At 44.1% G+C, this 12,070-nt stretch overlaps 3 protein-coding genes across 3 annotated transcripts in view; 1 reads left to right on the plus strand and 2 right to left on the minus strand.

Annotated features, from left to right (window-relative positions):
- Nucleotides 1-105: 105 nt before the first annotated feature.
- Nucleotides 106-8,060, minus strand: LOC111974683 (cingulin). The gene is made up of 3 exons (XM_024002607.2): nucleotides 7,791-8,060; nucleotides 935-1,399; nucleotides 106-741 (listed from the first exon to the last, which is right to left on the minus strand). The coding sequence occupies exons 1-3, from the start codon at nucleotides 8,032-8,034 to the stop codon at nucleotides 302-304; spliced, it is 1,149 nt and encodes a 382-aa protein (XP_023858375.1). The 5' UTR covers nucleotides 8,035-8,060; the 3' UTR covers nucleotides 106-301.
- Nucleotides 8,061-9,086: 1,026 nt separating this feature from the next.
- Nucleotides 9,087-11,976, minus strand: LOC111974954 (glucose-fructose oxidoreductase domain-containing protein 2). Its single transcript, XM_070447319.1, has 2 exons — nucleotides 11,892-11,976; nucleotides 9,087-11,043 (listed from the first exon to the last, which is right to left on the minus strand). Exon 2 carries the CDS (start codon nucleotides 10,985-10,987, stop codon nucleotides 10,127-10,129), a length of 861 nt encoding a protein of 286 aa, XP_070303420.1. The 5' UTR covers nucleotides 10,988-11,043; nucleotides 11,892-11,976; the 3' UTR covers nucleotides 9,087-10,126.
- Nucleotides 11,977-12,001: 25 nt separating this feature from the next.
- The window catches only part of nrn1lb (neuritin 1-like b), a 4,715-nt gene continuing 4,646 nt past the window's right edge, over nucleotides 12,002-12,070 (plus strand). The window contains exon 1 of the mRNA XM_024147530.1: nucleotides 12,002-12,059. Coding sequence (XP_024003298.1) covers nucleotides 12,002-12,059 — 58 coding nt within the window. The remainder of the gene's footprint in view (nucleotides 12,060-12,070) is intronic.

Below are 12,070 nucleotides of genomic sequence, written 5' to 3' on the forward strand. Positions count from 1 at the left end.
TATGTTATACTCCTAACTCAAATGTGTCACTTTGTTCTAGAGTACAATGATTTAATGGTACACGAGGACTTACTATACTCCTGAACTAAAAACTCCACAACTTAATGACATGGTACAAGTTTATTTTCATTAAAAAAAGTTACAAAAGTATTTACATCACTAAACCCCCTCCTGAGTGCATTCACCCACCATCTCCCTCCTTTTAGAGGTGTTTAAGTTAGAGTCTGAATTCATGGTGATGGGATAGGTGGTCAACTTCTGAACATTACAGTATTGTCCTGTTGGCTTACTGAAACATCCCCTAACCAAGAACCTCTTCCCTCATAGTCACCTCCTGTTCCTGTACCACGTCCCCCTGGAACAACCCAGTGGTTCGGTCCACTGTCTGCACTGGACTCCTCTCTTGCCCAGAGTCCCTTCTTAAGCACTCCAGCTCCTCCCTCTCCCTTTGCATCCTTTCCTTCTCCATCTGCAACTCCACTCTCTCTCTCTGCAGGTCTTCCCTCTCCCTCTGCAGGGAGCGGGCCTCCTGCTCCTGGCTTCTCCTCAGGGTCTCCAGGGCCACCTTCTCTGCAGATGCCTCTCTGGTGTTGGCCCGRCGTAGTGTCTCCAGGAGCTCCCTCTGCTGCTCCAGCGCCCGTGCCTCCTGCTGCTGAGCCCTCCTCAAGGCCTCCGTCAGCTCCCGCTCCCGCTCCAACACACGCACCTCCCCCTCACATGCTCCCATCACATCAAATTCATCTACAGAGTGAGAGAAAGAGAGCGGACACAGGAAAGACAGCATGAAATCAAGAGCTCAGGTTCTCTAACTGACGTGTGTTCATTTATGAAAATACGYATGAGCATCAGTTCTTCGAATACAGAATAATACAGTATTTTGGGATCAATTTGAGCAACACCGATACGCACACATATATACAGTCATCAGACCTACCTGGAAATTTCCCTGGGCTTTGTTTCAGTGCAACCCCTCCAATTCTCCTTGACAGGTTGGTGTGTTTTGGGCCTGGGTCGCCGTCTCTACGCAAWGTTTTCTGGACGACGCTGGTCTTCTGTTTCTTGATGTGGCCCTCCAGGCGAGCAAATGCCTCTGGATGTCTCTTGGAGAGGTGGCGCAGCAGGTTGCTGGTGCTGCTCTGGTGCTGGATCTTCTCATTGCAGATCAGACAAAGCGCGCGGTTCTGCTCCTCCAACCGCTCGTAGTGCGTCCACACGGAGCTCCACTTCCGGCCAGATGGTGTGGCCACTGCACTGACCTGGCGCACAATCACAGCCCCGGTGTCTCTGACCACAGCGTGATCCTCYGCTGCCTTCAGGATGCCGTTGATGGCGCTTGCGATGTCTGCGTCACTCACCGAGGCTGCCTGCTCTGGGGGCTGCTCCTCTAGTGCTACCTCCACTGAGACAAATGTACAAGCAAAAAAATTATTTATAAAAAAAAGTTGCTCCACTGAGGACTGTCTGACTTAACCATTCACCTAAAATGTGTTGCTAGCCAACTTATCTTACAGCTACATGGCCAAAAGWATGTGGATTCATGGTCTTCAAATTAGTGGATTCAGCTATTTGCTGACAGGTATATAAAATCGAGCACACAGCCATGCAATCTCCATAGACAAACATTGGCAGTAGAATGGCCTTACTGAAGAGCTCATTGACTTTCAAYGGGGCACCGTCATAAGATGCCACCTTTCCAACAAGTCACCTCATCAAATKTCTGCCCTGCTAGAGCTGTAAGTGCTGTGATTGTGAAGTGGAAACATTTAGGTGAAACAACAGCTCAGCCATGAAATGATAGACCTCACAAGCTCACAGAACGGGACCGCCGAGTGCTGAAGCACGTAGCTCATAAAAATCGTCTGTCTTAGGTTGCAACACTCACTACCGAGTTCCAAACTGCCTCTGGAAGCAACGTCAGCACAAGAACTGTTCGTCTGGAGCTTTATGAAATGGGTTTCCATGGCCTAAGATCACCATGTGCAATGCCAAGCATCGGCTGGAGTGGTGTAAGCTCACCGTCATTGAAACTCTAGACCAGTGGAAACACTTTCTCTGGAGTGATGAACCATACTTAACCATCTGGCAGTCCAACGGACTAATATTGGTTTGGCGGATGCCAGGAGAACGCTACCTGCCACAATGCATAGTGCCAACTGTACAATTTGGTGGAGAAGGAATAATGGTCTGGGGCTGTTTTTTTTTTATGGGTCAGGCTAGGCCCCTTAGTTCCACTGAAGGGAAATCTTAACGCAACAGCATACAATGACATTCTAGACGATTCTGTGCTTCCAACTTTGTGGCAACAGTTTGGAGAAGGCCCTTTCCTGTTTCAGCATGACAATGCCCCCATGCACAAAACGAGGTCCATACAGAAATGGTTTGTTGAGATCAGTGTGGAAGAACTTGACTGGCCTGCACAGAGCCTTGACCTCAATCCCATTGAATTAAAACGCCAACTGCGAGCAAAGCCTAGTCGTCCAACATCAGTGCCCGAACTCACTAATGCTTGTGGCTGAATGGAAGCAAGTCCCCGCAGCAATGTTCCAACATCTAGTGGAAATCCTTCCCAGAAGAGTGGAGGCTGTTGTGGCAGCAAAGGGGGGGACCAACTACATATTAATGCCCATGATTTCGGAAGATATGTTCGACAAGTAGGTGTCCATATACTTTTGGTCATGTAGTGTATTTTACATATGGTGCATTCAGAAAGTTCACACCCACTGACTTTTTAAAAATGTTGTTGAGTTAGTAAATTTWGATTTTTTTGGTCACTGGCCTACACACAATACCCCATAATATCAAAGTGGAATTACGTTTTTACAAATGTTTACAAATAAAAAATAATAATAGCTGAAATGTATTGAGTCAATAAGTATTCAACCCCTCTTATGGCAAGCCYAAATAAGTTGATGAATGACAATGTGCTTAACAAGTCACATAATAAAGTTGAAATAATAGTGTTTAACATTATTTTTGAATGACTACCTCACACATACAGTCTACTGTAAAGTCCATCAGCCAGCAGTGAATTTCAAACAGATTCAACCACAAAAGACCACAAAAGAGGTTGTCCAATGACTCATAAAGAAGGGCACCTATTGGTAGATGGGTAAACAATGTAAAAGCAGACATTGAACAGCCCTTTGAGCATGAGGAAGTTATTAATTTCACTTTGGATGGTGTACCAATACACCCAGTCACTACAAAGATACAGGCGTCCTTCCTAACTAATTTGCCGGGGAGGAAGGTAACTATTCTGGGATTTCACCATGAGGCCAAAGGTGACCTTAAAACACTTACAACGATTAATGGCTGTGATAGGAGGAAACTGAGGATGGATCAACAACATTGTAGTTACTCCACAATACTAACCTAATTGACAAAGGGGAAAAGGAAGCCTGTACAGTATAAAACTATTCCAAAACATGCATCCTGTTTGCAACAAGGCAGTAAAGTAATACTGCAAAAAATGTGGCATAGCTTTTAACTTTTTGTCCTTAATACAAAGTGGTATRTTTGGGGCAAATCCAATACATTACTGAGTACCACTCAATATTTTCAAGCATAGTGGTGTCTGCATCATGTTTTGGGTATGCTTGTAATTGTTAAGGACTGGGGAGTAAAAAAACAAATAAATAAAAAACAGAATGGCGCTAAGTATAGGCAAAATGCTAGAGGAAATMCTGGTTCAGTCTGCTTTCAACAAGACACAGAGATGAATTCACATTTCAACAGGACAATAACCTAAAATCCAAGGCCAAATCTACACTGGAGTTGCTTACCAAGAAGCCAGTGAATGTTCCAGAGTGGCTGAGTTACAGTTGACTTAAATCTACCTGAAACTGTATGGCAAGACCTGGTTGTCTAGCAATGATCAACAACCAATTTGACAGAGCTTGAAAAAATGTGAAAATAATAAAATGGGCAAATATAGCACAACTGAGGTGTGGAAAGCTCTTAAAAGATTTACCCAGAAAGACTCACAGCTGTAATTTCTGTCAAAGGTGCTTCTGCAAAGTCGTGAATTAGGGGTGTGAATACTTATGTAAACGATTTGGCATTATTATTTAGGTCTGAGTCTCAAGTAGAATGGGTCAGTCAAGTCCAAGTTGTGCATTCTATGAGCAAGTCGATCACATTTTTWAAAATATATATATACCCTACATGCAATGACTTGTTCAACTACACACTTAGATGGGAAAAAAACTGTTCTTCAGGTGTCCCCATAAGAGAACCCATTTGGGTTCCACGTAGAACCTAACTGTTGAAACAGTTTTACATGGAGGGTTATACCTGGAACCAAAAATGGTTATTCAGGGTACTCCTATGGGGACAGCAGAATAACCCTTTAAGGTATGAGATAGCATCTTTTTTTCTAGAGTGTACAAATATTTATTGAGGCACCAGACAGCCCTTTGTTGTTTTGTCTACAACACATTTTGATGAAATAATAACTAATGTAAAAAAATCCATAAGTAAATGATCAATTTCAAGCAATTTTGACATTCCAAAAGACCAGTAGGCCTATGGTAGTAATTGTTGCTTGACGCCCATTGCTAGTTAACAGGTAACATTCTTGATCATCAAACAATTTTTGGTGCTGCATATATATTTATGGCACTCCCCTCCCTACAATTTTAAGTTTGCGCTGCACCTGATCCTTTACTTGTAGACCTACAGCAAAACAGCACTCTTCGCTAGCTAAGTGGTTCTCAAAAGGTTTGATCCGCGACCCCCAAAATGGAGTGGTTCAACGCTTGCGACCCTCGCTCACGCACTGCCCAAATGTAGTCGGTCATTAGTCATAAACACTGATGCATTCTCAATGCGCAAGATMCAGAAATAAACTGCGTTATACGCCTGCATTTTGAGCTKAAAGTCATTTATGTTAGCAGTCAATATCAACTTGCGATATCATGTAACATTGTTACTTCTCTGGAGTCCTGAGCAAGCAGGATCATATGGCCTACCTGCATGCAGTGGAGGTTGCCGGATTGGATGGAAACCCATGATCGTCTGTAGATTTTTCCCTCAATAAAAAACGTAATTAATTCCCCAGAATATGTTGCATCTTAATCCCATAAGCATTTTGATACGCCTGTATACAATTATAATCCACCCAAACTAGGCCCATTTGACAATGACTATAGAAATCACCAGGTTACCTATTATTCTGGCAAAGWCGCGTCCTTAGCAGATTGCTCAAATGTATTGTATATGGAAAATATKAATGTAGGTAGGCTACTCTTGATTTTGCTAGGCAAAACCGGAGAAAATTAAACAAGCGCTTTCTGGACACTAATCTGGATATTTGTGCGCGACAAYGATGACTGGTCATTGATCAACACTCAAGACTTGGTTCTGAAGCACTGATTAGACGTTTTTGAAACAAGAACTTGGGGTAATGCCGTAGGCCAGATAGATTAAGCAAAGATAATATAAAATACAAATGGTAGGTTATATGTAGCCTAATAAAATATGTATATAACACCCCCCCCATTCTGTTTCACACTCTTGACCCCCCAAAACGTTCACCGCGCCAGCGCTCACAGACCTGTGTTGATTGGCTAGTGAAACGCAAACTGTCAATCTGCAAGTGCGATATTGTCTCCGCCTGTTGGAGAGACATCGGGCCGGAGGGGGGTATGTGTGTTGAGACTGAGCGCTACTGCAGCGAAGCCTGAGTRCGAGGAGACAGAGCAGCAATCGTGCACTTCGTGACAACTTTTTACCAGTTGTAAGTAGCCTATTTAGATTGTCATTACGGAGACACCCATTTCCAACCCTTATTCCATAAAACATTAACGCGCTAGAACTGATGCGCATCAATAAATAATGGTAACAAAGCACAGGAAAACAACTTTAGGCGCTATAAGAGCGCATTAGATGAACTGCATTCTAATGTCGACTTTGCTTATGGAAAACCATATCAAGCGAAGGGTTTTACGCATGCTCAGTTCTTGGGTCTCGAGCACTGCGCGAGTGGACATTCGAAATGGAAATTATGATACTCCCTCGCGTGCTATGGGCGAAAGTTCACAATGATTTAATAAATAGCATATTGCTCCATTTGTTGTTGTAGCCTTGTGTTATGCAATTCTTAATGGCCATGTTAATTTAAAAAGGAAGTTATCAGTTGTGATCATGGTCACAGCTCTATCGCGAATGTATCATTCTCCACATTTCATTGTGGACTTTTCCCTGAAATTAGATTTTGGCCTTTCAGGGGCTATAGGCTACCTGCAACTAGCTCAGCAAACCATGGAAAATTGAATTGCAATCATAAACGCAGATTTTTCAGTAGCCTATGCCGATTTAAATACGTCAATCTCGCAAATAGGCAATTTATAACGGGTTGTAGCCTTAACATATGGCACACAATGAAGGCACAATTGCTAGAAAATAGACTAACATTCGTTTTTTGAAGTTCATCCAAGTRTTTCTTGCACAGAGATTCAGATCCTCTGTCCAACTTTCATCACTCAAATTCTCCTGTCAGATGTATCTATAGTTATGCACATGCATACCTATAGTGTTTGAGCCCTGAAGCTGATTGGTTGAAAGCCATGGTATATCAGACTGTGTACCATGGGAATGACCCCAATTCTTTTGTTTGTTTACATAGCAATCAGGCTCCTCAAGGGTTTGTGGTATATGGCCAATATACCACGGCTAAGGGCTATGGCCAAAGAACAGCACTTAGCCGTGGTATACTGGCCATATACCACACCTCCTAGGACCTTGTTTAATCATAGCAGTCAAAACAATTTAAATCGACATCCATTGATGGAAAATAATCTGGAGGCGATTTATGTATGTTCTCTTGCAACATTCTTATACTTGGAAGAATTATTATTTTAATGGAAAACTGAATTTTGGTTCTTAACTCACTTCGTAAAAAAATACGTAGATATTCCTAAATTCGCTCGATGAAGTTATGGAAAAAGGCTTTCATAGATAAATGTGGCAACTCCTCTGAGGCTGCAAAACAACATTTTAGGGCTAGTTATCAGACCTTGCGGGCGGGTTTTCAGAGGTCATTGGGTTAGACATTTTTACTAGACCTGGCAACACTGCTTGGCTTGTTTAATTACCMTAAAGTTGTAGACATCCTGCCCCAAAAGAGAGAATGTTATCACAAGTCAGTTCGTAAATCAGCATGTTTCTCCACGATCATTACATTGTAACGTTGGGTCAGCTGATTCGGGACACAGACAGCATAGCTACTAACGTTACAAGCTAGCTAGCTTTTGGTAGAAGCGGTCAGCATTGTGTGTGCARCATAATATACTTAACGTTAGTTGGTAAGTAGCATTCCATTCATTTTATATGAAGTGTGACTGGCTCAGCTATCATACTAGGTCTTCCCATAGACGCCCAGTCATTGAGTTGACGACAAGTGGCAACAATTACCCACCGCTGCTAAATTAAATAGGGTAAATACTGCCTTTAGGCTATGATCAAAAACATCTAAGCATCTGGGGGTCAAAAATACACACATTAGCCAGTCAACCAAACTTTGCACCTAGTATTTTCACTGTGACCCGAGACTCATACTTGGATACGGGGGACGTTAACATAGCTAGCTCGGCCTAGTATGGGTACAAATGTGTGCTAGCTAGTTGAGTTAGCATCTGGGCTAACACAATGGAAACATTTGACGGAATAACTAAACACCGTCTGTGCATCAAGCGTGGGTTGACGAATGAAAGTTTGATACACTTTACATTCGCATTACCTGATATTCGAGTATGATAACGTCTCCACATAATATCAAATCATAACGTTACCATCACAATAGTCTTCACTGTTAATCATCATTGGTTGACTGTTGTCGTCCGCCACCACAGACCGCATATCTTTTGATGCTGCCGCGCTACTATACTCGTTCAGGTGTTTGCTACGCAAATGCCTTAGCATGTTCGTGGTGTGGCCGCAATGAAGGACGGTCTCCAAACACAGCAGACAAGTCACTTTCTTCTCATCTACGGCTCTGAAAAAAGACCAAACGACACTTCGCTTTCTAGGCGCCATCTTCCCATAAACGTGTCGTCACTAGTTACCACAGCCTCAATGTCATAAAGCTAGCCTATAAAAAATAAAGCTAGCCTATTTCTAGAATATATCTTATTAAAATGCGGTTTTAAACCTAACCTTAAGTAAACTGCTAACCTTATGCCTAACCTTAAATGAAGACCACATTTTTATTTTCATGAATTTGTACGATATAGCCCCTTTGACTTTGTGGTTGTGGTAACTAGTAGACGTCTCGTCAGCAACACTATAAAGGTACTTCCGGGTCACGGAATTTCTGAAACGTTCTAAATAAAGTCACTGGGAGTCGACTGTTAGACCCGATTATGTATTTGTGCACATGCGCTTAGTTAGCCAACGTGTGATCAGGGATTTCGATTGGAAAAGCAGTTTTAGCTTCATACTTTGTCTTTGATTTTGGTGTCACAAGCTGAAAATTGGCAGCAATCGCGTCATAGCACTGCTTATGCAACAAAATGCACAACCGAAATTGCTGACATGTCACATTTTCGGGACATCTGACAGGGGTCTGGCGAACAGAACAACCGTCATCGGTGAGTCCTTGACCCGCTCAAACTACACGAGTCCCGGATGTTCTGATCCTTGCCCAAGTTCATATGATCCTAGGCCAAATTCAGAGGAATTTACCCCATCATGAAAATGTCTGGAACGGCAGAACATGACAAAATCGTGTAGCGTATGCATGGTACCTAAGTGGTTGCGAGTTGCTTGAATGCTGGAAAATGACACACTAACAGGCGTTTTGCTTCCACCTATCGTATTTGCAGTCTTCATCGAAAGCCTGCAGCAGAGTATTGAAACCCCCATCTCGTCTAAATTAGCAACATTGTGATGCAGTGCACTTTTGGTCGGTCTAATTGTACATCCAACATTTGAATGAGACCCCAATTCCTAGGGGAAGATTGGCGCCATAATTCAATTAACATTGTGTTATATGGATTACTTTACACTACTGGAAGACATTTACATTTTATCAGTAATTTTTGATAATCCTCACTTCTGAGTAAATTAAACACGCACGGAGGCAGCAATAAGACTGAGATATTTATTAACTTGGGAAGTAACATGAGTGCACAGTATGTTTTCACAGCCTCTGTCCCCCCCACTGAAAACAAAATCACAGGTATTGTGTGTAACAGTGATAACACCAAGTAAAACTGAAATGATAACTTAAAAACACAAAATATAAATATCCATTAACAAACTTCTTATAGCTTAGACTAATTTCCACTTCCTGAACACATACTACTTAAATAAAAAAACATAGCATTTTCTTAGTAAAACGCAAAAGTAAAAATGWAATAAATACAGTAGTCTTTCCACCATATAGTCAGACACATTCTATTCACAGGCTTGTACACAGCACAGAGGTTGTAGTAGCATTTTAGCAGTGCAGGAGATGCTGATATGGAACATGGGATCAACAATCAATATAATAAAATATACAAAAACATACATCAAATAATAACTGAAAGTMAAGGGCGGTTGCATATGAGTAACTCTGCTGTGATGGCAGTCTGATGATACGCATCTTCTTGTAAACTCTACGAGAAGTAGTAAAGTTAGATTTGTTATGAAATTCTTGAGTTAGTAAWTTACTCTTTAAAAGTAACAGTTTGTGTATAATACACATGTATAAGAGATAATCCTACATTTCATCTGTGACATATGTAAACAACTCCAAACATTTCTTACATCAGCAGAAGTAGTGAGGCACAGTGAGAAACTGTAGTGTGAATACTTAACACTTCCTCCAAGGTGTTCACTGATTTGACAGGAATGTGTGTGGGTAAGGGGAACTAGGGTCGGATTGGCTGGAAAATTTTAAAAACGCACACAGGCATGCACACACAAACTCTGCTGAGAAGAAGAGTTCACATCAAGTAGAAGGTGTGCCCACCAGTCTGCCTGGCTGTGGGTTCTTGCAGGACAGGATGCTGTGGCTTTGAGTGTGGCCCTGATGCACGGAAGAGGACGCCAGACACAGGGTAGTGGTTGATAGGGGACAGTCTCCTCAGGACAGGCTGTCTGAAGGTCATTTATATTAGTGTGTGTATATATAAACGAGTATTCAGTTCTTGTTTCTCTGCAGCGCCTCACAGAGGTTTTGGTTGGGATCTGGTTCCTGTGTCATGACCTCCACACTTTCCCACTCTCCGCTGCGGCTTGACCGTTTCACTGCCTCCACCACCGTCTGCACGTACAGCCCATCCTCAAACGTCGACGCCATGGCAACTGGCCCCCGCACCCACGACCGACGCTCTTCCTGTGCCTGGAAAGCATCTTTTAGAGCCTTAACCATGGAGCCTAGCCCCCGCAGGTGTGGCAGGGGGACATCCTTGACCTCTTGTCCTGTCCCTTCGCTGTCCCCTAGCAGCAGCTCCTCCCCGTTCCCTCCATTTCGCTGCCCATACAGCTCTGTCCCCCTGGCAATCAGCCTCCCTGCTGACCCAACAACCATCACCTCGTGGACAAAGGCCCCCGGCATGTTGAAGTTCAGAGTCACAGTGCAGCACACTCCTGACCCAGTCCCAGTCCCTCGTCCAGAACCAGACCCTCCCATCAGCATCTGGAAGAAACAGAAGTCATCACTGGTGACGCGGCGGATCCCGCGGATCGCTCCATTCTGCCGCACAAACGTCCGGAGAAGGCCATGCACCCGTATCGCCCGTGCTCCCGTCAGGTGACTCAGCAGGTCCACGAGGGTAGAGCCAACTGTGTGGAGCCCGCCACCCCCCATCAGCTCCTCGCAGGTCCAGCCGTATGATTGATCGAGCAGACTGGGGCCATAGACACGGGCGTCACACACCTGCAGCTCACCCACGTATCCCTCTGCCAGCAGCTGCCGCATTGCTACGAATGCTGGGAGGAAGCGCAGAGCATTACCCACAATGCTCAGCAACTGGGGGTAGTACCGCGCCGCAGTCACCATCTTGAACGCGTCCACAGCGGTAGCAGCCTTCTCACATACCACATTCTTACCTATCCCTGAGAGAGAAAGAGAGAGATGTTCCTGAAAGCACCTCTATGCTTCAACATCCACCATGTGTGTATGTAGGTTGTGGCACTATTTATTAACTGTGTGTGTGTCTATATGCAAATATAACCTCATCCCTGACCTTAAAGCCCCACCCAACTAAGGGGTTCCAACAATCRACCGACACAGAAGGAGGAAGAACATACTGTCCAGACCCCTCTGCCGCGCACACACACACACAAAGAGCACGTCCCTCCCCCAGAGCAGGGAGGGACCTGCCGGTTGGTGGAGACACTCTCAGGAAGCAGGAACTAAAGCAGGAAGCTACGGTCAACACTCAGGAATTCACCCAGATAAGACAGTCAATTCACCTCCTCTGACATAACCTACTAGTACCTCAAAACTCACGATTCAGTTAAAGTTTATTGGCAACTATTGTAAATCAATCAGAATACAGTGAAAGAGCCTCAGCCATGGAGAGGGAGAGAGATGGGGGGGGAGAGGTATGCGAGGTATGAGTCCAGACAGATTAGAAGAGGAATGCAGCCAGTATCAGTGTTCAGAGACTGTACTGTTTATGTAAGTTTGCGGAAGCATTGCTTCCCTACGGCCTCGTCAATTACTTGTGTGCTATGAAAGCACAATAAGAGTATTTTGTGTTTGCTGAGWGTTGTGTAGGCATTGTGCCAACGTTTGTGGTGTAAACACTGGGATTGTTACTGTGATTACCCACACTCTCCCACGGGGCAGGAGCAGGAAAGAGCCCCAGTCTGCCACACTCCTGGGTGGGGCTGGACACCATAGAACCCAACTGTGTGTGTGTGTACAAGCGTGCGTGCGTGCATTTGTGTTGTCTTACCCAGAGCTTTGACGGCAATCTGCCGTGTGAGTGGGGGTGAGATGTAGATGCAGACCAGGTCAACATCAGGGTGCAATAAGACATCGTCTGATTGGCTGGTGTGAAACGGAATGCCCAACTCCTGCGCCAGGGATCGTGCCTCCTCCTCGCTCCTCCCCCAGAGGGCACGTACCTCAAAC

Source organism: Salvelinus sp. IW2-2015, linkage group LG15 (assembly GCF_002910315.2).
Source record: "Salvelinus sp. IW2-2015 linkage group LG15, ASM291031v2, whole genome shotgun sequence".
NCBI classification, from domain to species: domain Eukaryota; kingdom Metazoa; phylum Chordata; class Actinopteri; order Salmoniformes; family Salmonidae; genus Salvelinus; species Salvelinus sp. IW2-2015.

What these genes read in the sequence shown, in the direction of transcription:
- LOC111974954 (XM_070447319.1), bottom strand. Translation starts at nt 10,987, where the DNA reads ATGGTGACTGCGGCGCGGTACTACCCCCAGTTGCTGAGCATTGTGGGT.